Raw genomic sequence first — 21,033 nt, 5'->3', positions numbered from 1 at the left:
GAGGGGGCCTTTTTTTTGGTCGATCATGTCGAGCACACCCGCCCCCTTTTTCCTTTTTTCCATCCAAGGTCCAGATACATTTCCATGTCCGTGTCCAAGCCTCTGTTTGCACCCAGAACTTGAAAGAGCCCACTTTTGGTCTCCGCAGTTTCCCATCCAAAGAAAAGTCCTTGAAAACAAAGGACACAATCAAGGCATATCGTCGTGAAGAAAAAGAGACGTTCCCGTGCCACATCAATAAACACAGCAAAGCATAGCACAAAAGTTTCGTAAAAGCAAAGCGTGAGAAGAGCCAGCGTCCCGCAAAGGCAAAAAATCCCTCCCCAGCAGACGGGGACATATCGAGTGACTTTCTCTCTCAAATAAAAAAAGCCATCCTCCTCCTAAACTGGATTTTCCTTTTATTTCCCTCCCTCGAAATTAAAACAAAGGCTGGAAGTCGTGGAAGAATCGTATAACATGACAGTGGAAAAAATCGTTAGATTGTACCTCAAATAACTGAGGGAAAGAGGTACACGGGTGTTAGGTGCTGGACGTAGACGAAAGATCAGGTTCGTGCAGCCTCTTTTGGCAGCTGAGGATGAGGCGGTAGCGTGTTCAAATCATTGGAGGGAGACCAGTCACAACAAGTCCCATTTGGTCGATCGAGGCTTGTGGCATCTTCAATATATTTGAATTGCCGAGGACATCATCATCATCATCATCTGCAATCTCTTCGCCGACCCGTGGTTGGAGCATGTTGAATTGCGGTTCGGATTCCACGGCCTGTGTGTTGAATAGGCCGTCGCACAATGCTTCGAAATCGTCAATGTCCAGAGCCAACTCAAGTTCGTCGTCCGGCAGGATCTGGTCGACGTCAATCTGCCACGGCTGCTTTGAGAGAGGCGACACTTGGCGCATGGCTGGCTTGTGTTTTTCCGGGGTGTGTTGTACTGACGATGGTTTGGCGGGCGAGAGTTGGGGCGACAGGGTCGGGAGACTCTTTTCCGAAGCCGAATCTGAATCTGATCTTGAAGAGTTGTAAAATGTGCCACAGGACGATTCAACAGTGGGCTGGGACGAGGCACTTGAATGGCAATCGTCAAGAATCGTGAGCTTCCGAGCCATGACACCCAATGTGGTCGAATCGGCGCGTTTCAAGCCGACATCGTCGGTCTTCTTGCTCATCTCGCCCTTGTTCGACTTGGCGGATTTAGCTGGGCTTGCTTGGATGGCGGGCAGTGTAGCGATGCCGGCTACGACAGGGCCGGATGTCCGTCGACTCGTCGCGGAGCTTGTCCGTTTCGATCTAATCATAGGCGACGACACTGACGTCCGCGGAGTGGTCATAAGAGTCGTCGATGATTGCCACGATTTGGTGCGGGTAGTCGACTGACGACTTGCTGATCTTAGACTGCCATCCACCGAAGCATACGACATGAGGGAAGGCGTCTGCTTCTTGGATCGAGGCTTCTTGACTGGCGCGTCAGGCAATGATCGGAGAGGAGTGTGAGCTTCGATAGCATGGAGATATGTTGTGCGCATCTCATCAACAATCTTTCGAATTTCATCTCTGCTGGTGTTGGGATCTTCGGCCATGCTAGTCCGTGCCGTAAAAGAAGATGATGCACCGCTCGAAGAAAGGTGTGAATACCTGGTGTGAGATGAGTGGTCCGAGTGTTCGTCTAAATAGGCGAGATCGAGGTTGGGCGTCGACCCGGATGCCTTGATTCCAAGGCCCTGTCTGACTGAATCTGGTGGCCGCTGGCTGATCTGATTCAGTGATAACGACGACGCCGCGTAAAGATTGTCGCGAGTGGAAAGCAGAGGAGGTGGCCTAGGTGCCTCCGCTCGATCTCTGTTGAGCTCTCCGATGGTCCGATCCACGCCGTTTTGTCCGTAGATGGAAACGAGCCGACTATACTCCGCCTTCCAAAGTGCCTGAATCGTCGGATTCTGTTCCTCGTGGGGCTCGAGGAGGGACGTGGTCGATGCCACATATGGTGAAGAGTATGGCTGTATAGGGCTGGAAATTCCGAGCCCGAGACTGTTCGACCCGAGGTTTAGGTCATGAGAATGATATTCCTGGGCAGAATATGATCGGTGCTGGTGAGTAAAGGTTCCTGAAGCCCAGCTGGATGATGTAGGTGGTGGTATATCACTGAGTATGGATGGAGGCTGAGAGATGGGACTTGAAAAGAAGATTTGGTCTCGGGGGGAGGTTGGAGCAGTCGCAATGAACCGGAAATTGTGAGGCTCAGTAGGCGATTTTAGTTGTGACGAGGTGTGGGAAGTCCTTCGTTCCTTGCCGCCAACAATATACTCGCCCTGTTTGATGTCTTCCAGTGTGCGATCGTAGTCCTGCTCGGTGACGAGGAGCTCTCCAGAGCTCAGCCGACGACTTGCTTGGAGCTTGACAGGGCCATTACCTCGATGAGGTCGGTTTCCGAGCTCTGGCGGTTTTCCTGGAGCAGCCTCTTCATAGGAGAAAGACCGCAGACGATCTGGAGGTTGATTGATTTTGGTTTCCTTTGGTACAATACCCCCGGATTTGTTAAAGAGAGAGAGTCGACCCTGTGGTGGAGCTGTCGTGTACGGGACGCTATGCAAATCCAGCTCGGGATCAGCATTATTCCGCCGTTGTCCTTTGTGCCTTCGAGGCGAGAGAAGCTTTCGTAACCGCGACTCCATATTCTGGAAAGGCTGAAAATTGGTGGTGAAGCATTGGCCTTGAGAGATTGGTGCGAAGCCCGCGCGGCGGATCAAGACTCCGATGTCAAGTAGGCACGTCAGAAGGGCGATTGACGTGCTTATATAGAGAGATGCCGGTATGTTGGCCTGGTCGCTGGCATATAGACAAGGTTAGATTCTATTTCAGAGACCATGCGCTGGACAGGAGACACAATGTTCTGGTCGAGGATAGAAGAGACACGTCTGACATGCAAGAAGAGGAGCAGGCATTGCTCTTTGAGGAAGAGGAGAAGGAGCAAATAATCTCTGACGGACAGGACCGGGGCTATAGTTTGAGGGGAGGGAAAAGAGGGCGTTTTGAAGGTCAAACAAATCAACAGGGAAACAGCTTGAAGCATGGGGGAGGCTGGCAGGGGACATTGACCAGGGTTCGATCTCATGACACGAGGCACAACAAGGCAGAGCAAGGCTCATGAGATGCGGTGGTTGGTTCGTCCAAGGACTCCACGCGGGTCCTGGAGTTTTCGGAGACTTTGTCCTCCTCAAAGCCCTCCTGAGCCTCTCTGAGTGGATGGGACTGCCTCCAGTGTTGACGTCGCTAAACCGTGGCGACCCCATGAGCACGCGAGAAGCCACTGGCCGTAACGCTCCGGGGCTGGAGTCAAAACAAAACAAGCTGCCCCCCGAGGTAAACAGTGGAAGCGCGTGTTTGCCGAATGTCCCTCTCTTTGGAAAATACTCTCTATGCCGACGAGCCTGTGGTCGGCAGTTGGCCCATGGCCAGGGGATAGCGAGCGAGACCCGATGTTGATGGGGAATCTGACGTGAAATCTGCGCAAAAGTCCATGGGTGATCCTTCGACGCCCAGGACTCTGGTCTCCAGGGGGCCCCAGAACAACCGATGAGAGGCCTTATCGCAATAAGCGAATTGAGGCGAGCCGGAAGAACCACATGTGCACAGATATGCAGCCACACCCCTGCCGATCACCCTCAACAGCCCCGGCACGCCTAGGTAACGGGCACACCCCAGGAGACTAGGCCTTTGACAAGCCGAGACTATTGGAATAGGGGAGCTTAGGGGGGACCTTCAGGGCTGAAATACCCATGGCGCCCTAGGGCTAGGGGCTCTTCTATGGCGTCAAATACTCGGAGGACATACCTGTACTGAGTTCCTTCCTGCTTGTAAACATTGCTGCTCCTCCTAACGCCACAAGAGACACATTCCGTGCAAAATACGAGGATATCTGCAGTCGTGACAGGCAATCCCGGTGGGATAACAATAGGAGCAAGTCTTTCTTTGTGGCCTTGTTCGACCCTCGTCAGCCCATTTGTTGCCCAATTCGAGCCTAGATTCTGAAATATGTATGTACTCGACCACTCCTACGGCTGTTCTTGTCTGTGATGCTGGATGACGGCTAGCCCTGGGGGCATTCGCAATCGACGAGCCACCAAAAGGGCGGTCAGGGGCGACCAGAGACTGGTCTGCAGGACCTTCTCGGTTTCATACATATCGAGGTTGGACTTTGCCCTCCCACAGCTCCAGTCGAGTTCTGGACCAAACTGCTCGAGAACAAGTCACTCTGTACTCGAATACTGCCGAATCGGGTTACACGTTCTGGCGCTGGAAACGTCAAGCGACCGACCAGGTGCGAGCCCACCTGTCAAAGACGTCGCAATCTCGCCAGAGTCACCCGGTAATCTTGTCCCTGGCAGAGCAACGCGTACGGTGAACAGGGGTGTGCAGTAGAAAGTACCCGTACCTAGCTGTCCAGACCACGTTGAATATCCCATCAAAATGGCCCGGAGAAGGATGAGGGCGAGGCAGGATGGATAGTATATAGATAGTAATGGTGATAGAAACCCCATGGATGGCAGAACCATGCAGGCATATTCCTCGCCCATTGTTGTGTCACCACCGGCACGACCCAGGAGTCGTACAATGTTGACACCCAGTGGCTTGCACCGCATTGTTGTGCAGATCGTCTTCTTCCACCCAGACTGAGACCATTGGGATGTCTTGACCAAATTGTAGAGGGACGCTCGTCATACTCTTCAGCGTAAGGATTTCAAAAAGGCCAATCTCAAATCGGCCGGTCAGTCTCATTGATTACTTTTGGCCCCCATTGACCATGTTTCGACCATGCACCCCTTCTTTAGCATAATTCCAGGTCGACTATATTAATCCAGTATGCCCGGATTTGCTATGGGAATGAGGAGAGGATTCAAAGGAGCGAAGGGTAAACGCAGCCGATTGCATCAGACTTGCGATGAGCAGAATCGTTGCTGTGAATGAGATGTAAGCAGATCAGAGAAAGCAAAAGCAGACACATAGATTGAACCTGGCCTGCTCCATCACCAAAGAGCTTCTAGTGAAGCTGGTGTAGAGGATGGGTGGCTCAGAATCGACGAGTAGCGTGACGACGGTGAGGTGGACACAACGAGACGACTAGGAGAGGCAGAGATTCGGACGATTGGGGAAAGCGACTTCACTTTCGGCCTCTGATGAGTGAGTTACATTGGGAAATCCCAAGGTTGAAAAGCGAAGGCGAAAGAGGCAGCGGAGAGAGATGATCCAATACCACCAATGTAACCTGCACCTGTGACCTGCACAGCAAAAGGTAACCTGGAGCCTGGCCCTCAGTACGGAGTAGTAACCTGGCGTGTCAGGTGTGTCCGGTAATCTGCCACCACCACCTGCGCAGCCTGCAACGTACAGCGCCTAATCGCCAAGTCGCAGTTGCGCTCAGCTCACGCTCACGGTAACATTCTTCTACAGTTACATACATACAATTCCACCTTGCGCCCTCAAACGCCCTCTTCCCCTGCACGGTCCTGGTGGTGCTGGAACTATACCGAGTCCTCTTTTCACAGTACATGCCCAATGCAAATCCTGTCCCCGTTCCCACTGGCACCATGCTTTGTTGACGGGCGAGCCATCGGTCAACCCCCATCCCATACCATTCCATCGTATCCCCATCCCCCCATTCGGATCCCCGAACCAGACAGATAATTGAACCGTTATGCTACTACCATTCCAGCAATCTCCAATACCACGGCCATTACCACTTCGCTCTCTATTCCTGCTGGCATTGTGCTCGCTGCTCCTGCTACACTACCGATCCTGACCCTCTCTGACTCCATGTCACGGCAAAATTCTCTTTGTTTTCCTTACCCTTGACACCTCACCACCACTACATCACCTCATCCGGGCTGTGTTCACAACAAACAAAACCTTCCCATCAGGCCCATCATGATTCTACTCTATCCCTTGGACGATTAAGACCATTTCCCGAACCCTTTGGAGCCGGTCTGTCGAGTCTCCCTTCGTCGTCACCATGACCATCCTCGATTTCTTCCGCAGCATTCTGCGCCGACTGGCCGCTATGATTCTCTTTCCCTCTGCCTTCAAGACCATGGACGTCTCGGTCAAATCCCCAAACACTGAGGTCACGGTGGTTGAGACCATGGACGCCCTACATTCCTTGGACTCGCTCAAGGACGAAATCATGCGTCTCTTCAGATATCCCTGTACCATGCGTCGAATGCTGTCCATGTCCTCCTCCCTCCGCGTCCAATACAAGGCCAAACTCCAAGAGAGCGATGCTTGCATGCTGCCCTCGTACTGCGAGACATTGCCGACCGGAAAAGAGACAGGGACTTATATCGCTCTCGATGTGGGTGGCTCGACCTTCCGGGTGGCATTGATTGAACTCCGGGGAAGAGAGAATCGACACGGCCCTATGGTAATCAAGCACATGTGCACCAGTAAGATTGACGAGCGAATACGTAAACTACCTGGGACGGAGTTCTTCGACTGGATGGCCAGTAGGATACATGCTATGCTGGAAGAAGAGAAGGAAACGTGGTCGCCTGATCAGACGTTGCCCTTGGGTTTAGCCTGGAGTTTTCCTATTGAGCAAACAAGTCACCGGGGAGGGAAGGTTCAGGGTATGGGGAAAGGATTTGCTTGCCATGAAGGTACCATGGGCATGGATTTGGGCCAACTTATCGAGACCGCCTGCGCGAGGAGGAGTTTGAAGGTCCGTGTTGACGCCATCGTCAATGATTCTTCAGCCACCCTCCTTTCCCAAGCCTACCTCGATCCTGCTACCTCCATGGGGCTTATCTTGGGGACTGGAACAAACGCCGCTGTATATCTGCCGACATCGTGCATGGGGAAGTCCAAGTTCGGGATTCGGGATCACTCATGGTTCGACAAGGCCGAGCGAGTCATTACGAACACGGAAGTGTCAATGTTCGGCAAGTCGATTCTTCCAGAGACGCGGTGGGACGAGATCCTGAACCAACAGCACATAAGGCCAGACTTTCAACCTCTCGAGTATATGACTACTGGTCGCTACTTGGGAGAGCTGTTCCGATTGATCATTCTCGAGGGTGTTACAACCGGCGAGCTGTTCAGCGGCGTCATGCCCGATGTGTTGCGCGAGAGCTATTCTTTGGACACCGAGATCATGGCCAAGCTTGAGCTGGACAAGACGAAGAGTATGAGGGGCTCAATTTCCATGATCAAAAAGGCTTTTGGGTTGAAAAGAAGCCCGACCCTGAAAGAAGTTTCGTTCCTCCACGAAGCGGCCGAGTCAATCTCCTATCGAGCCTCCGCCTACATCGCTGTTGCCGTGCACGCTCTCTGGGCTTTACAAAAAGACACCGATGTCAACCCCACAACCCCGAATGGAACTCCCAAAACCTCGATTGCGTGTAACGGCAGCGTTATACTCAAATATCCCGGCTTCAAAGATCGTTGTGAGGGTTTCATCCGACAAATGATCTCCACTGGTTCATCACCAGAAGGCACATTCGGTTTTGAAAAGATCGTTCTTGAACCGACTCATGAAGCAGCCATATTCGGCGCAGCCGTCGCTGTGGCACTAACCAACGCGCCCTGAAGTGATTGGAACTGAAAACTTTGCAAAACATAAACATTCGAAGCCAAGCCGAAGGGAGCCCCTCCCCCCCCCCCCCCCCCGGGTGTCCACATGGCCTTTAGTCAGCTGTAATGGATCAGATCTAGCCGTCTCAGTCAGCACGCATCGGTTCAGACTAGCTTCCAGAGTACCAAACGACTACGCAGCCTTGTACTGATACGAAGGCACCGGCAACCAGGTTGGGAGGCAAAGGGGCGGGGTTTAAACGATATCAATGCCTGGAAATGGGACATACCTGGTCTGCTCCTCGTTGTGCATACCAATACTGTCATCGTCAATAATTCCACCAGCGCTGTTTGGACGTCACGTCCTTCTTCAATACGTTCTGCTCGTCCGCGGTTTGGGGGGGGGAGGGGGGGCTGGCTGGAGTTAAGGTAGAGGTAATGCCAGATGTGGCATCTGAAAGGACCTACCGAACGTTTGTTCGGGGGCTAAACTTTTGATCGGCCTGCCGCACACTTCGTGTGTGTGATAGAGAGGAATGTCCATTTGGTATGGCGGTTGATCTCATACATTGCTCGAGGCAACTGGTTTTAACTGCGAGAGCGGCATTCCTTTGTGGTGGCGGCATATGCCAGTCAGGGAGATTTGCTCCCAGTCGTGGACCTCCCGATGTATGCGCTATCTACTCGTTATCCAAAAATGTATAATCTTGAGCATCCAGTACGAAGTAGCGTCTTGCTCGTGCTCCTGTCTACATCGTCGATGGAATCTGATGTTGTCCCTCTCTTGGCCTTACACTTCCGTCTATCCTGATTCGGGACTGAGTATAAGCCAGAGAAACGCTTGACGCACCATCAGGCCTCGAGAACAGACAGGGGTGAGAAATGATGGTTCTCAAGCCTCGATGTCGCGATCGTGTCTGCCTACCGTTTCGTGGGTGGATGTGCTATTCCGCATTCTGGCTTTTATCTACATCTCCCCCGCAACAAGGAAATAATCCTGTACGGGAGTGTATTCAATTACCATGGGTGAGGATAGTGAGAACATTCCGCATGTGTCGCCAACAAGGTGTTTGGGGGCCGGGGGTGAGGCTGCGGACCCGCATATCATGGTGATGTCTGATCGAGATAGATTGAGACGAGAGGAGGGGATGGTGATGCGGTGATGGATGGATAGTGCTTGCCAGCAGACTTGCGATGGTAACGCGTGCGGCGAAGCGATGGTTGGACGGACGGAACGAGGAGGAGAAGCTTGAGTATGTGGATGCGGCCTGGAAGAGCAGATCCGGCGTCCATCTGGTGTGGGGGATTTGTTGGCTGAACGGCTGCTCAGGCTGCGCCGTCTATTTGTTTCTCCTCAGTCTCTGAAAGCTAAACGGAACTGAGTGCCGCAGCTGTCAAATCGTTCAAAACGAGTGCGTCTTGCGCCCGCCAATTGCGTCTTTGCCTCTCTTTATCTCCTCGCGCTGGATGCACCGCGCAGGCACGCAGGTTCCGCAGTTTCTTCAACTTTTCCGCAGCCTGTATACCTCGTACTGGTCTGGGCGGTAAACAACCTACTGGCGTCTTGTCTCCTCGTTCCAGCCATCAATCCACGCCAGAGCACCAAGCACCACACCTCGTCCCTCTGACCCCTGCATCCTTGTCTCCACCTCAGCCTGATTCCCACGACGATAGCTATGGCGTCCGTGTCCGAACTCCTCGAACGAATACCGTGCCGATACAACACCACCTCAGCTGTCTTGTGACAGATGGTTTGATTGGCCTAGATCCGCCCAGATCCGCTACGACCAACTTCCCTCTCATCCGCTTCCCCCATCATATCTCCTTAGATTTTTGTCTCTGCCCAACAATTTTGCTCTCTCGTTCTGCGCGCCCGCCTTTTCCGCCGATGTTTGAGCGAAGAAAAATGGCTGGTTTTTCGTCTTCCCATTCATCCGTCCACGCATCACTCATAAGGGGCGTCAGTGATGGGGCCACAGCATCATCTTCTGCTGAGGTGCATGCCAAGTCACCTTCCACCGTGAATCGGGGTCGAGCAAGGTACGGGCTTTTTCTCGGGCTACAGACACACGGCACGGGTACCACCATCAGCACCAGCAGACGGGAAGACGAAATCTGGTGCTCATTGGAGTGAGTATCCAGTTCTTACATCGTTCGCAGTCTAAGAATGGGGACGGACTACTCGCCGAGCCATTTTCAGATGAAGGCAACCACAGAGGCAGGTATAATGTTTCCTTCTTTGTCCCCCCCCCGGTTTCAAAGAATAGGAGCAACGTTGCTCAACGAGCATGTTCCCTGGCACTATCTCAAGAATGGAGTGGTTCTATTGGGACGGACCAACGCCACCACCAACGTCACCGTCACCATCATCACCACTCCCACCTGCGGTACAATGAAGTCACAGGGAACGGCTGCCTCGTCTCTAGAGTGCAAACCGCAGGACAGTCCTTATCCCGAATGTCTCTCTGGCTAGACCACCCTGAAAATCTCTCTCTCACGGGCCATTTCCGCAAGTGTGAATCCCAAGATCGCACACCGTCGCATGGTATCCATTTCGATCCTCGCTGCCGCTGCCGCTACTGCGACTGCTAGCACTGCGGCTGCGCGGTTTCCAGCCCCCTGCAAGACTCGTACAACAGCTCTTGGACACCATATGTCCAGCATGACGACCAGAGGGCTACAGCCCATGTACGCTGCCAGGTCATCTTGACGCGGTTCTTCGGGGAAAGCTCGCTGCCAACGCCACTGCTGCAAAGACTTCCTTCAGTCCGATGACTTGTACGACGCGGTCAGCGGTGGAACAACATGTGCCAGAGGCGCAGGATTCTTGCGTGCTGCTCGGCCTCACCGGGACCTGTCACGGCATGGCATGAACTGGGTCGGAAGCGGAGGGAGACAAAGGAGTTTGGTTCTTGGGATGACGATGGGAATGGAGGTTGGCCCCCTTTGGATGTAAACGAGAAGAGGCGAGAGATGGGATCATGATGCGGTTGACGGTTCGCGAATAGGTCGGTGAGCACACGATCAACGCAGTCACAAAAACCAGCTTTCTCTCTTCTCTTCTCTTTTCTCTGTCTCGTTTGTTTCATCTGTCTACCTATCGTAATCAGTATTCATGACAATATAGTGGTACATAATCAATCTATCCATCGATCTCGCTAATACATAATACATTTTAATACATACTCGTTCCATAAACGGATACGAGTCAATTCAAGTCAAGTCGAAACAAATCAAGTGTGCTTTTTGTGGGCTTGTGGCTCCCATCTGCTGTCTCCCGTCTTGCGTCTTTCGTCTTCTCATCAAGCATGTGGGGGGAAAAAAACTAAAGACTTCATTATCATTGCGTCGTCGTCATCATCATCATCATCATCATCATCATCATCATCATCATCATCATCATCATCATCATCATCATCATCATCATCATCATCATCATCATCATCATCATCATCATCATCATCATCATCATCATCATGAGCATCATTATGAGCATCCTTGTCCATGTCTTTCCGTGTCCCATCTCGATCTGATCACCATGTCCATGTTCTCGTCCACACATGGATCCACGATCGTTAGCGGCATGATATTTATTGACTTCATCGCAGGTACCACAGATGTCGAGCATGCCCCGGCTCTTAGTGGCTTTCCTTTTCTGGCTGCTTCGGTTGCTTGTTGGGTCCGCGCTAGACTCGGACGTGGTGGAAAAGATATGGATAGAACAGAGAAATGATTGAAACAAGTTCATTCTTCTGGGGGGCTTTTTTAGTCGTACATGCGGCTCCGCCACGGGTATCACACAGGATGGGGGTATATTCTGTTTTCTGTTTAGGATGTTCTTGGTCCTCTCTAGTCTGCCCGGTTTCTGTGTTTCTTGATCCTCGGTGTTTGATGTTGGATACATGATAAGGTCGGTTTCGTCTAGTTCTCAGAATCCATAATTGCTCCCGCAAGTCGCCCGTAGCGAGGGATCTGCGAAGACGAGGGATTGGACACAGCCACAGACGAGGCGTGCATCCAAACCATTCCTAATAGGGTTAAATACCTCCATTTAGGAATATTACCTAAGTAGGCACGTAGGTACGGATTCGTACATCGTTGGTATTGGCATATTATCGCGCAGATTGTTGCTTGGCAGGCTGGCAGGTTCCCATTCCTTCCTCACCTCCCTTGTTGCCTCCCTTCGCCCCTAAGCGGGATGGGAGTGGAGAGAAGAGGAGCCCAGCGAGATGGTGACAGATGGCCGCGATGTCCTGCTGATCAACCACGCTCACTGAAGAAAGTCTGTGTGGTGTGCCGCGAAGGTTCAATCACGGAGATAGCACTTCTTCGAGCCCCATGATATCTGGCCGTCCGGATGGTTCGCATTTATGGAGGTAGCGGCTCATGAGTTGTACTAGGTCGTCATCTGCAGGCGGATGCGAAGACAATGCACCATTTCGGTTCCGCCGCTCGAAGAATATGTGCCTCGCTAATCCGAGGAGCCACTCTCGAGGGCTTGCCTCTTCGCTGGGCGGTGGCGCCGAGGGGCCTGCTGCTGCTGCTTGCGCTGTCTGTTCATGTTGCGCAATCGACTCAAGCATAGTTGTCGATGTAGCCTGGACACCTAGACACGCCATCCAAAGGACGATTTCCTCGTGTTGTTCTTGCCAGTTTTCCTCCGATTCCACGAGTGCAGAGAGCGCCTGGCGAAGGCGACCAACATCAGACCAGGAGTAATTAGTAGGATTTCTGGGCGATTCAGTCTGTACTCGAGATCTCCTCGCAGCTTCGGCGTCCGCTGTGACGATCAGGAAGCTCTGCTTGACGCACTCCGACAGCAAGCCCTGCAATCTGTCTCCTGGAGAACTCGGTGCCATGGAAAGTAGTCGATGGACGATGGCATATGCTCTTCTCGTAGCCCATTGCTCAATAGGAGATCGGCTGAAATTGTGGATTCGGTTGTATTGCTGCACTTGGAACCACTGTATCGCGTCGACAAGGATGGGCGACAATTCATCTTGTACCAATGATCCGTACTGAAGCAGACCGGCGCCACTGGGGATGATTCCGCTCTGAGCCAGAGCTGGAAGTATCTCGTCTCGCATTTGCTGGCGTGGAAGCATACCAGGATCCCAGGTAAGAGGCATCAAGGGGTTCTCCCCAGTTCCACCAGCTACCAACAGATCCCACAGCCAGCATACCAGGCGCATAGGCGGTTCCAGAATCTCAAGCCCTCCGACTGACTGAACAAGGTGCTGAACCATCCGTAGGTGTGTCCTAGCTCCCTCAAAATTGTCCACGTATCTTTCAAACGTCGACAGCGCTTTGAGATCAAATATAAGACTCTCGTTAGGTTGTGGTGCACCGGCCAGATGGTGTCGCAGATGCTGAAGAGCTTTGCCCATACAATATTCGGGGGAGTCACGTCGGTCAAGCTGAAGCCGCAACACGTACTTTAAGAATCCTGTGCTTGCGGCGAGCAGCGAGAACATGTGCATCCTGTTTTCAAGGCAACCCTGGACAATTCGATCGATGGTCGCGAGACAGGATTCAGAGCTTGATATTGCCTCATCCAGCACGTCCAAGTCTCGGAACACTGACGGCAGCCACGAGTCGATGGCGTACCTGAACGCGTTGTGCGACCACCACGCATCGTCCGGCGACTCGAGATAGGTGAATGGATCAGTTGAATTTCCTGTGATCTGTGTCATTGCGGCAGGTGAAGGAGCCGCAGATGTCTCGGCGGAGCTGGTCTCGGAGAGGTTGCCTTGCCTTCCCCAGCCCACGATGCTCTGCGCGTGAGTTGCCTCAGTTTGAGCACTGTAGAGCCTCTGTTGACGTCGCAGTGCAGCCCGCCATTGACGAGCATGGCTAGTAATGGTTCGAAGTTCCTCTCTCTCTTGTCGGGTGGCGGAGAGTCTCTCAGAGTCTGGGGTCCGGTTGACCCAAAGGAAATCTGGGTTAGTGCCACCAGGTCGTCCTCTTCCTCGTCGCGTCGACATTGTGTGGTATGCATGGTACAAGTTCCATAATGCATGTCCACGGTAACGACAGGGAACCGCAGGACATATCTACTTTGCGCATCTCTGATCTTCTTCCGAATGAAGCCCGACAGGGAAAGGAGTAAGCCTAATCGATCGAAAGCCAAGGATGCTTCCATTGTCGTAGGTGTGAGATCGAAGCAACCTCGTAAAGGCACGGGAGCGACAGATCGAGGTCTGATAGTGGTCGACATAAAGACTCAATGGGACCGTACCGCAGGACCCCTGCGGAAACGCCTTCGAGTACGAGTATTGCCTGGCAGGGGTTTGTAAACGGGCCTGCCGGCATGCAGGCGACCGGGGTTGGAGCTTGCGCTGTGAGTGGTGCTGTCTGAAGCTGGACCCATATCGCTCCGCCAGCACGCGAACCAACCAGACCTGAGCAAGCTTGTACCCTTCTGGAGTTTTTCTCGGATACGTTCCTCCTCGTAGTCCCAGATCATTCAGCCTAGCGTCGCGCCCCTCTTCCCGTGCTGCCCTCAGTACCCGCCATTTTGGAATGTCAAATCGTACAACATCGTCCGCAATATCGTCCACGCCGCCGTTCTCTTTTCCAAATTCTCTAGGACAGCCCCGGTTAGCCATGGAAAGAGGGTCATTTCTTAACTGCATCGTTTGATGCCACAATCCCGAGTTGCGTCAGATACCGCGGTATTGGGCCATGGCACAATGCAATGCAGCTAGGTCCTCCGACTTTACTGCGAAAAAATTAGTAAGCCGCCGGGCCTATTTGGCATTTCCGATGACTGCTGTCAAGCTGTCACCTTTTTGTTCCCTCGACCCGCAGGCCCTCTTAATCGCGTTTTAGAAAGGTAGTAGACACATTCCGTTCAAGGCTGTATATGACACTGCCGGGTAGGGAAATAGACAGAGGTATGGACAAGATGGGGCCGGTTTTTGGTAGACTGCCACAACTGCGTGCCATTGGCAAACGTCACTTTGATCGTCGTGGAGCACGGCATCGAAGGATACTTTGGAGCATGTTCGTAGAGAAATTTTTTTCCCCTCGACTTCGAGGATGACGAACGGCGTAAGGAATTGATTGCTCGTTGTACGAGCAATGCTGATGCTATTGTCAGAGAAAACCTCGCGGCCATCGTACAACTAAAGCCGCCGGATATCTCGACTGAGCTTGACCACTCCGAATGGACGTGTTGATCTAACCATGTTATTACTTCCCGAACTCGGCTTGAATTAGCATGTGGATAAAATCCAGTCGCTTTGCGTCAATTACAGAAGATCTTGATGGTGAGGTTTGCGCAGGCTCCGACATGATCTGATAAAAATGGAGCGGAGGCGACCTTGTCCCTTGCAGAGGTGGTCCTTCAGCCTTGCTGCGAGGTGACGAGGAAGACCTTTTCAATCTCGGAATTGTTTTGGTTGGTCTTGTTGGATGAGGGGCGAGATTCTTGGTGTCATAGTATACATAATACGAACCAGTCAAGGGGACCTTGGAGACCTCAAGCCCTACAGGTGTGGGTAGCAGCCGCAGTTGAAGCGAATGAGAAGCAGACGAGGGCGAAGATGGTAGATTGATGAGCATTCGTCCAGCAATGTTCGATATTTACTCAAGCACAAAAGTAAGAGCACTGGTTTAACCAATCGCCGCTTTAGCCGCCCCTTGAGAGTTTGTCACCTATCACCTGCGGTGGCGAAAGCAGCGAGATCTATCATCTCCTTTACCCGCGCACCGTCTCGAACATACTCGCACACAGTCGGCGGAATGGACAGGAAAGAAAGAGATGGGAAAGGAACACACCGAGGGAAGGCAAATGATGTGAGGGTGTGCACAGCAAGCACAATGGATGAATGTTTTTGCCAACATCTCCCCCCCTCTTGATGGCCCGTCCGAAAGTTACCGATGCCCTCCAGATTGACCAGTCATGCAAGGCACACAATTCCCACACTGACGGATGGTCGACAGTGGAGACTGAGGGGAAGACCTCAGATGTTTTCAATGTTCAAGGCTATGGTGTAGACCTTGTTTGTGACTAGTAAGTTTGCTTTCAACCACCCTCTCGGCGGCTTAGGTATACAGCATTGCAAGGTGCCCTCCATGGCCTCCATCAAGGCAAATTGTCGCAAGGTCATCTGCATTGGGCGAAACTATGCGTATGCACTCTCCCGCCTCTCAGCGGTGCAACTTTGAAATACTGACATGCTCTGGTGTAGTGATCATATAACCGAGTTGTCATCTGCGCGTCCGGCACAGCCTTTCTTCTTCCTCAAGCCACCGTCCTCTATCCTCCTACCAGACAAAGGTCCTATCATCCGCCCTCGCGGTGTGAATCTGCACCATGAGGTTGAGCTTGGCCTGGTTATTGGAGAAACACCGACCCCGCTGAAGAATTTGCAAGCGGACGATTCCCGGTTCCTCGACCACATCAAGTGCTATTTCCTGGGTATCGATGTGACTGCTCGAAATGTACAGGATGAAGCAAAGAAGAAGGGTCTTCCCTGGTCTATCGCCAAGGGTTTCGATACCTTCCTGCCTATCAGCCACGAGATCCCCTTTGACCGCATCCCAGATCCTCACAATGTGCTGCTGTGGCTGAAGGTCAACGGCGAGGTCAAGCAAAAAGATAACTCCAACTTGATGTTGTTCAATATCCCCAGGATGCTGAGCGACATCAGCAAGGTCATGGCTCTCGAAGAAGGCGACATTATCTTGACAGGAACTCCGAAAGGCGTCGGGCCGCTCAAAGGTGGAGATAGGGTGGAATGCGGTCTGGAGGCGGATGGACTTGAAGTGGTCGAGGCCAAGATCAATGTCGATGTCGTGGATGACGAGTCCGAAGATGGATATATCTTCAAGGAGACTTGAAACTTCCAAAAAGTTATGACCAGTTATAAAGTGGATGCCCGGCCTCCTCAATCATCAGCGCCATTGAATGTTTTCCATGCCATCTACCCGTGCAAGAGGTATTGCGCAGTGACTGAGTTCGGCCAGCTACTCTTCGTCTGTGGTAGGTAGAATAGGGATCTCTGGTGGCGGCGGCAGAGGTAGTCCTCTCTTTCTGTGCCCTGCCCGTTGACGTACTCTCGTGGGAACTGAAGGCTTGGGGTCATTGTGCAGAAACCCCTCGTCATTGCTGCTTTCTTCCATTGACTCTGCATTTTGTTCGCGAAATGACACAAGTTTGGGGGAGATGTGATGGTTTGGAGGCGCTGTCGGGCGAGGCTTCGGTCGCTTTGCTGGCTGATCAATTTCGTTGACGACGGCTCTCCTCTTGTGGCTTTCGCGACGCTTTGCTGAGACGGTCGTGCTTTTTGCGGGGCCCGTCTCCTGGAGGGTTACAGTCACCTTTGCAGATTTCTGAGGCGGCGCTCGCGGTTCCGTGGCGTCGACAGCCTGCTGCTGTCTCTGCGCCTCATCGGGGACCTTGCCAGGATCGGTCTTGAGCCTCGATCCCTGAGTGATGTCCTGTCGTGTCCTGTGAGCCGGCGGACCTCTGTTTGATTCGACTTCGTGCCTTTTTTCCGTCTGCGTTTGGAGGTTTTGTTTCTCGGCCACGCGTTGGCTTCGCCGCAGCGGTGCATCGGCAGTGTCTCGTGGTACTTTGCCGTTTTTCGCCTCCTTGCTGACGCCATCGACACGCTGTCCTGACTTACCGACTGTAGCAAGCCCTGCGTCTGTCTGTCTCGGACGCGAAGTTTCCACCGATGTGTCGTTGGCAAGAAGTTGTGAGCATAGATTTCCAAAGACGGTAACGTTGGCCCAAGTCCATCCACTCGAGTCGAGCCACTGCTGACACTGTTTTCTATGGGTGTTGTGATAGAGTCCCTCCACAAAATGGTGTATGATTGTCTCTTCAAAGTCCTGCGGCAAGGCTTGGACGAGTTCCTGACCTTGGTCGTAGTAATGGTCCCAGCTGTCAAATCTTCTCTGCCGGAGGGTCTTGATCTCGGCGAGCCGCGACGCCTCTATGGGGAGTGGTGACAACATTCTGAGGGACGGCTCCGCTGCGCGGCACTCATATCCAGCATAGCTGATCGTGTGAGCATTGGCGTCGAGGTCGAGATCGTTTGGGAGTGTCATCTCTCGAGCCTGCTGAGGTTCAGAACGGTCAGGGAGGGAATCCCGAACCTGGACCGATTCATCTGCAAAGAGGTCAGCAGTTTCTTGTGAGCGATATGTACCTAGCTCATAAATAGGGCTCATACGCTCTGCAGTCTCTGAAACGTGGCTGACTGAGTCTATTACAACAATGCCAGCATTTTGATCACTCCAGAGTTTGTTCACGCGACTTTCCAACACTTTGACAAGTGCGGTATCTGCCTTGTCATCAAGAGCTCTTTGCAGATTCTCGAGGGTTTCCCTCTGCTTCTCGACAATTACTATCTGTGTCTGCTGGGCCGTTTGTGCGTCGTGATACGACGTCTTGATATCTGAAGTCTCGGTTTGCAACGCCCTGCACGACTGTCGCACTGCCCGTATCTCACGAGCCTGGTCGTTGAGCCGAGTTTCCTGCTTCTCGAGAATGGCAGAGGCTTTTGTAGCGTGGTCGTCAATGGGCACCTTGATGGACTTGACCTTGTTTTCGATGGCAGTCTGCCGTTGGGTCGAATCTCGTATCTCTTCACGCAACATTGCGACCTCTTTGACACACGTCTGGAGCTGCTCATATAGGAACACATTTTCTCGACGGATTTGATGGGCTCTAAGTAAGTCGATGGCGTAGTTGACCGTCATCTTTCGATCTGAAAGCGATGTGACGGGCATTTTGAGCGTTTGACCGACATGAAGGTTTCTCTGAAGAAAAGAAAACCTTATGCCAAGTTCTCCTCCCTTGCACGTCAAAGATCATAAGACATGTTTTGTGGTAAATGAACCTTTTGATTTTCTACCTATCTATCGCAAAGCAGCAAAGAGAAACCATCATTCCTGCGTTGTACATGAGAATGCACTTTGGAATCTGTTGAGCGACAGCCAACAACAATTGTCAGCTAAACATTAAGAAGCAGAAACGCCTGCGAAATCTGCCCACATAAGCAACATTCGACCGTCACGTTCTGATAGTGTCCGTCCTCATGATAAGAAAAACATGACTTTTTTTCGTGAGCGACAACATTGAGCCAAGCAGTCGGAGACAGGCTTCATCCCACTTTTCTCGAGTCGTTGCTACATCTGAACAAACGCCATCCACATGCCCGATGAGAGTGATTAGATGAGGTCTGGACAAAAGTTAGTTTCCGAGTAGATATCAAGACAGAGGTAACAACATACCAGCAACGTTCATTGGCATCTCTTCGATTTGAGTGCTGTAGAATTGTTCGATTTCTCTCATCATGCGAACATCGTCGGCGGTGACAAAGTTGATGGCAACACCTTTTCGGCCGAATCGACCACCACGTCCGATACGATGGATGTAGTTTTCGCGGTTGGCGGGGAGATCGTAGTTGATGACCAGTGAGACTTGCTGCACATCGATGCCACGCGCCAAAAGATCGGTGGCAATCAACACTCGCGAGGATCCTGATCGGAACTCCTTCATGATCACATCACGCTGAGCCTGCTCCATGTCACCATGCATGGCAGAGACTGTGAAGTCACGAGCCTGGAGCTTGTCGGTGAGCCAGTCGACCTTTCTTCTCGTGTTGCAGAAGATGACGGCTTGTGTGATGGTCACTGTCTCGTAGAGATCAGACAGCGTGTCGAGTTTCCACTCTTCCTTTTCCACCGCAATGTAGAACTGTTTGATACCCTCCAATGTCAACTCGGCCTTTTTGACGAGGATGCGGACCGGATCGCGCATGAATTTGGTCGTGACCTCCAAAACGTCTTGGGGCATCGTGGCGGACAAGAGGACGACCTGAGTGGATTGGGGAAGGAGTTGGAAGATGTCGTAGATTTGTTCGGTGAATCCGCGCTGCAATCTGTCAGCAATCCCCTAGGTGGTGATGGTGGTGGTGGCAAAAGCACTTACCGAAAGCATCTCGTCAGCCTCGTCCAAAATGAACATCTTCATGCTGTCCGTCTTCAACACCCGGCGCTGGATCATATCGTGCACACGACCAGGGGTGCCGACAACCACCTGTGGGCCGTCCTGAAGCGCCTTCATGTCCTCGCGCACATTTGTTCCTCCGATGCATGCGTGGCATTCCACGTTCATAAAGTCTCCGATCGCCACAACCACCTTTTGGATTTGCTGCGCCAGCTCACGCGTCGGCGCCAGGATCAGAGCCTGGCATGCTTTGAGGTTGGGATCGATCTTTTGCAAGCACGAGATGCTGAAGGTAGCCGTCTTTCCTGTCCCGGACTGCGCCTGGGCGATCACGTCCGATCCTGCTCGCTTTCAGTCAGTTTTTGACCCAAATTTTCGCGACGACGACGTACCTTTGATCACCGGCATGATTGCACGCTGCTGGATGGCGCTTGGACGTTCAAAGCCGTAGGCGTAAATTCCTGTTGCAATTAGCATCTATACGACATGTAGGAGTGGTTGGAGGTCAAGGAGAGGGACTAGGAGGCCAGGGGGGTCGACGGCTAGGTGAGACGACATACCGCGCAAAAGTTCGGGTTTGAGACCCATGGCATCGAATGAATCGGTGACTTCATCGTAGTTTGACTCGATTTGAGACTCTGGGACTTCTTCGAGACCTTTGTCGGCCATGATTGCGATTTGGTTGAGTTGGTTGAGTTGGTTGATTTGGTTGCTGAATTTGGTGTGATGCACAGAAATTTACTGTGAAAAGAGGTTTCTACGCCTGCAAAGAGCGTGAATGTCAGTTGAGAGTAGTGTGAGTAATGGCAAGAAAGAATCTCGAGAGCGAGATTTGTATGTCGAAGATATGAATGAGAGGAGGCGTCTGGAGAAAAGAAAATTTTGAAAATCGAATCATCCAGTCGTAGTGTCACGTGATAGGCTTGGCGGGTGTGGCGACTTACCCTCGTGACTGGGCAGCCGCCGAGGCTGAAGTTGCCAGCCTCGCCCCCGTCCACCCCAGCCTCAGCCTCAGGCTCGGTCTTGATAAAAACACCGTCTGTCTCTGAGGCAACGGTGGTGTTGGTGGTGGTGGCGGCGGTGGCGGCCTCCTCCTTCACTATCCCCATCTGTTAGGTATAGATACCCTCCTGGGCCTCAGCTAACAAACTTACAAGATGCTACCGGATTGGCTACGGCGTCCCTCGCAGCTAAACACCATTTGAGTATATGCCACCTGCGTATTTTGCCACTAGCGTACCCTTCTTTGCCACCTCTGACAAGTACGTTAGTATATTAGGTGTGCTTTAAGGATAAGACATACTCTTCTTCTCTCTCTGCCTCTTCCTCCTCGCCTAGCATAGGTATATTAGCAGCTGCTTGTCGATGGAGGGCGCCGCCCATGACCCCGTTGGATATGGCGTCTCTCAGAGCTAGGACTACTTACTCGGCTCTTCTCGCTCTTCTTCTCCCTCTTCTCCTCCTCGCGGTGGGAGGGGGCCGCGCGGGAGGGCCGCGCAGGGAG

At 52.4% G+C, this 21,033-nt stretch overlaps 6 protein-coding genes across 6 annotated transcripts; 2 read left to right on the top strand and 4 right to left on the bottom strand.

The window, feature by feature from the left end:
• Positions 1–597: 597 nt before the first annotated feature.
• On the bottom strand, positions 598–2,670 carry AYO21_11831 (hypothetical protein; the record flags this gene model as incomplete). The annotated part of the gene is made up of 1 exon (XM_022661713.1): positions 598–2,670. One exon carries the CDS (start codon positions 2,668–2,670, stop codon positions 598–600), a length of 2,073 nt encoding a protein of 690 aa, XP_022505977.1.
• Positions 2,671–6,005: 3,335 nt separating this feature from the next.
• AYO21_11830 (hypothetical protein) lies at positions 6,006–7,577 on the top strand (the record flags this gene model as incomplete). The annotated part of the gene is made up of 1 exon (XM_022661712.1): positions 6,006–7,577. The coding sequence occupies one exon, from the start codon at positions 6,006–6,008 to the stop codon at positions 7,575–7,577; it is 1,572 nt and encodes a 523-aa protein (XP_022505976.1).
• A 4,294-nt stretch (positions 7,578–11,871) lies between these two features.
• On the bottom strand, positions 11,872–13,545 carry AYO21_11829 (hypothetical protein; the record flags this gene model as incomplete). Its single annotated transcript, XM_022661711.1, has 1 exon — positions 11,872–13,545. The coding sequence occupies one exon, from the start codon at positions 13,543–13,545 to the stop codon at positions 11,872–11,874; it is 1,674 nt and encodes a 557-aa protein (XP_022505975.1).
• Positions 13,546–15,640: 2,095 nt separating this feature from the next.
• On the top strand, positions 15,641–16,408 carry AYO21_11828 (hypothetical protein; the record flags this gene model as incomplete). Its single annotated transcript, XM_022661710.1, has 2 exons — positions 15,641–15,696; positions 15,757–16,408. 2 exons carry the CDS (start codon positions 15,641–15,643, stop codon positions 16,406–16,408), a joined length of 708 nt encoding a protein of 235 aa, XP_022505974.1.
• A 126-nt stretch (positions 16,409–16,534) lies between these two features.
• AYO21_11827 (hypothetical protein) lies at positions 16,535–18,307 on the bottom strand (the record flags this gene model as incomplete). The annotated part of the gene is made up of 2 exons (XM_022661709.1): positions 16,535–17,685; positions 17,749–18,307. The coding sequence occupies 2 exons, from the start codon at positions 18,305–18,307 to the stop codon at positions 16,535–16,537; spliced, it is 1,710 nt and encodes a 569-aa protein (XP_022505973.1).
• A 441-nt stretch (positions 18,308–18,748) lies between these two features.
• AYO21_11826 (ATP-dependent RNA helicase eIF4A) lies at positions 18,749–20,198 on the bottom strand (the record flags this gene model as incomplete). Its single annotated transcript, XM_022661708.1, has 5 exons — positions 18,749–18,759; positions 18,812–19,454; positions 19,512–19,870; positions 19,922–19,990; positions 20,090–20,198. The coding sequence occupies 5 exons, from the start codon at positions 20,196–20,198 to the stop codon at positions 18,749–18,751; spliced, it is 1,191 nt and encodes a 396-aa protein (XP_022505972.1).
• Positions 20,199–21,033: the final 835 nt, after the last annotated feature.

This window comes from Fonsecaea monophora, assembly GCF_001642475.1.
Source record: "Fonsecaea monophora strain CBS 269.37 chromosome Unknown Scaff188, whole genome shotgun sequence".
Classification (NCBI taxonomy): Eukaryota; Fungi; Ascomycota; class Eurotiomycetes; order Chaetothyriales; family Herpotrichiellaceae; genus Fonsecaea; species Fonsecaea monophora.
This window is presented reverse-complemented; position numbering and strand designations above follow the sequence as displayed.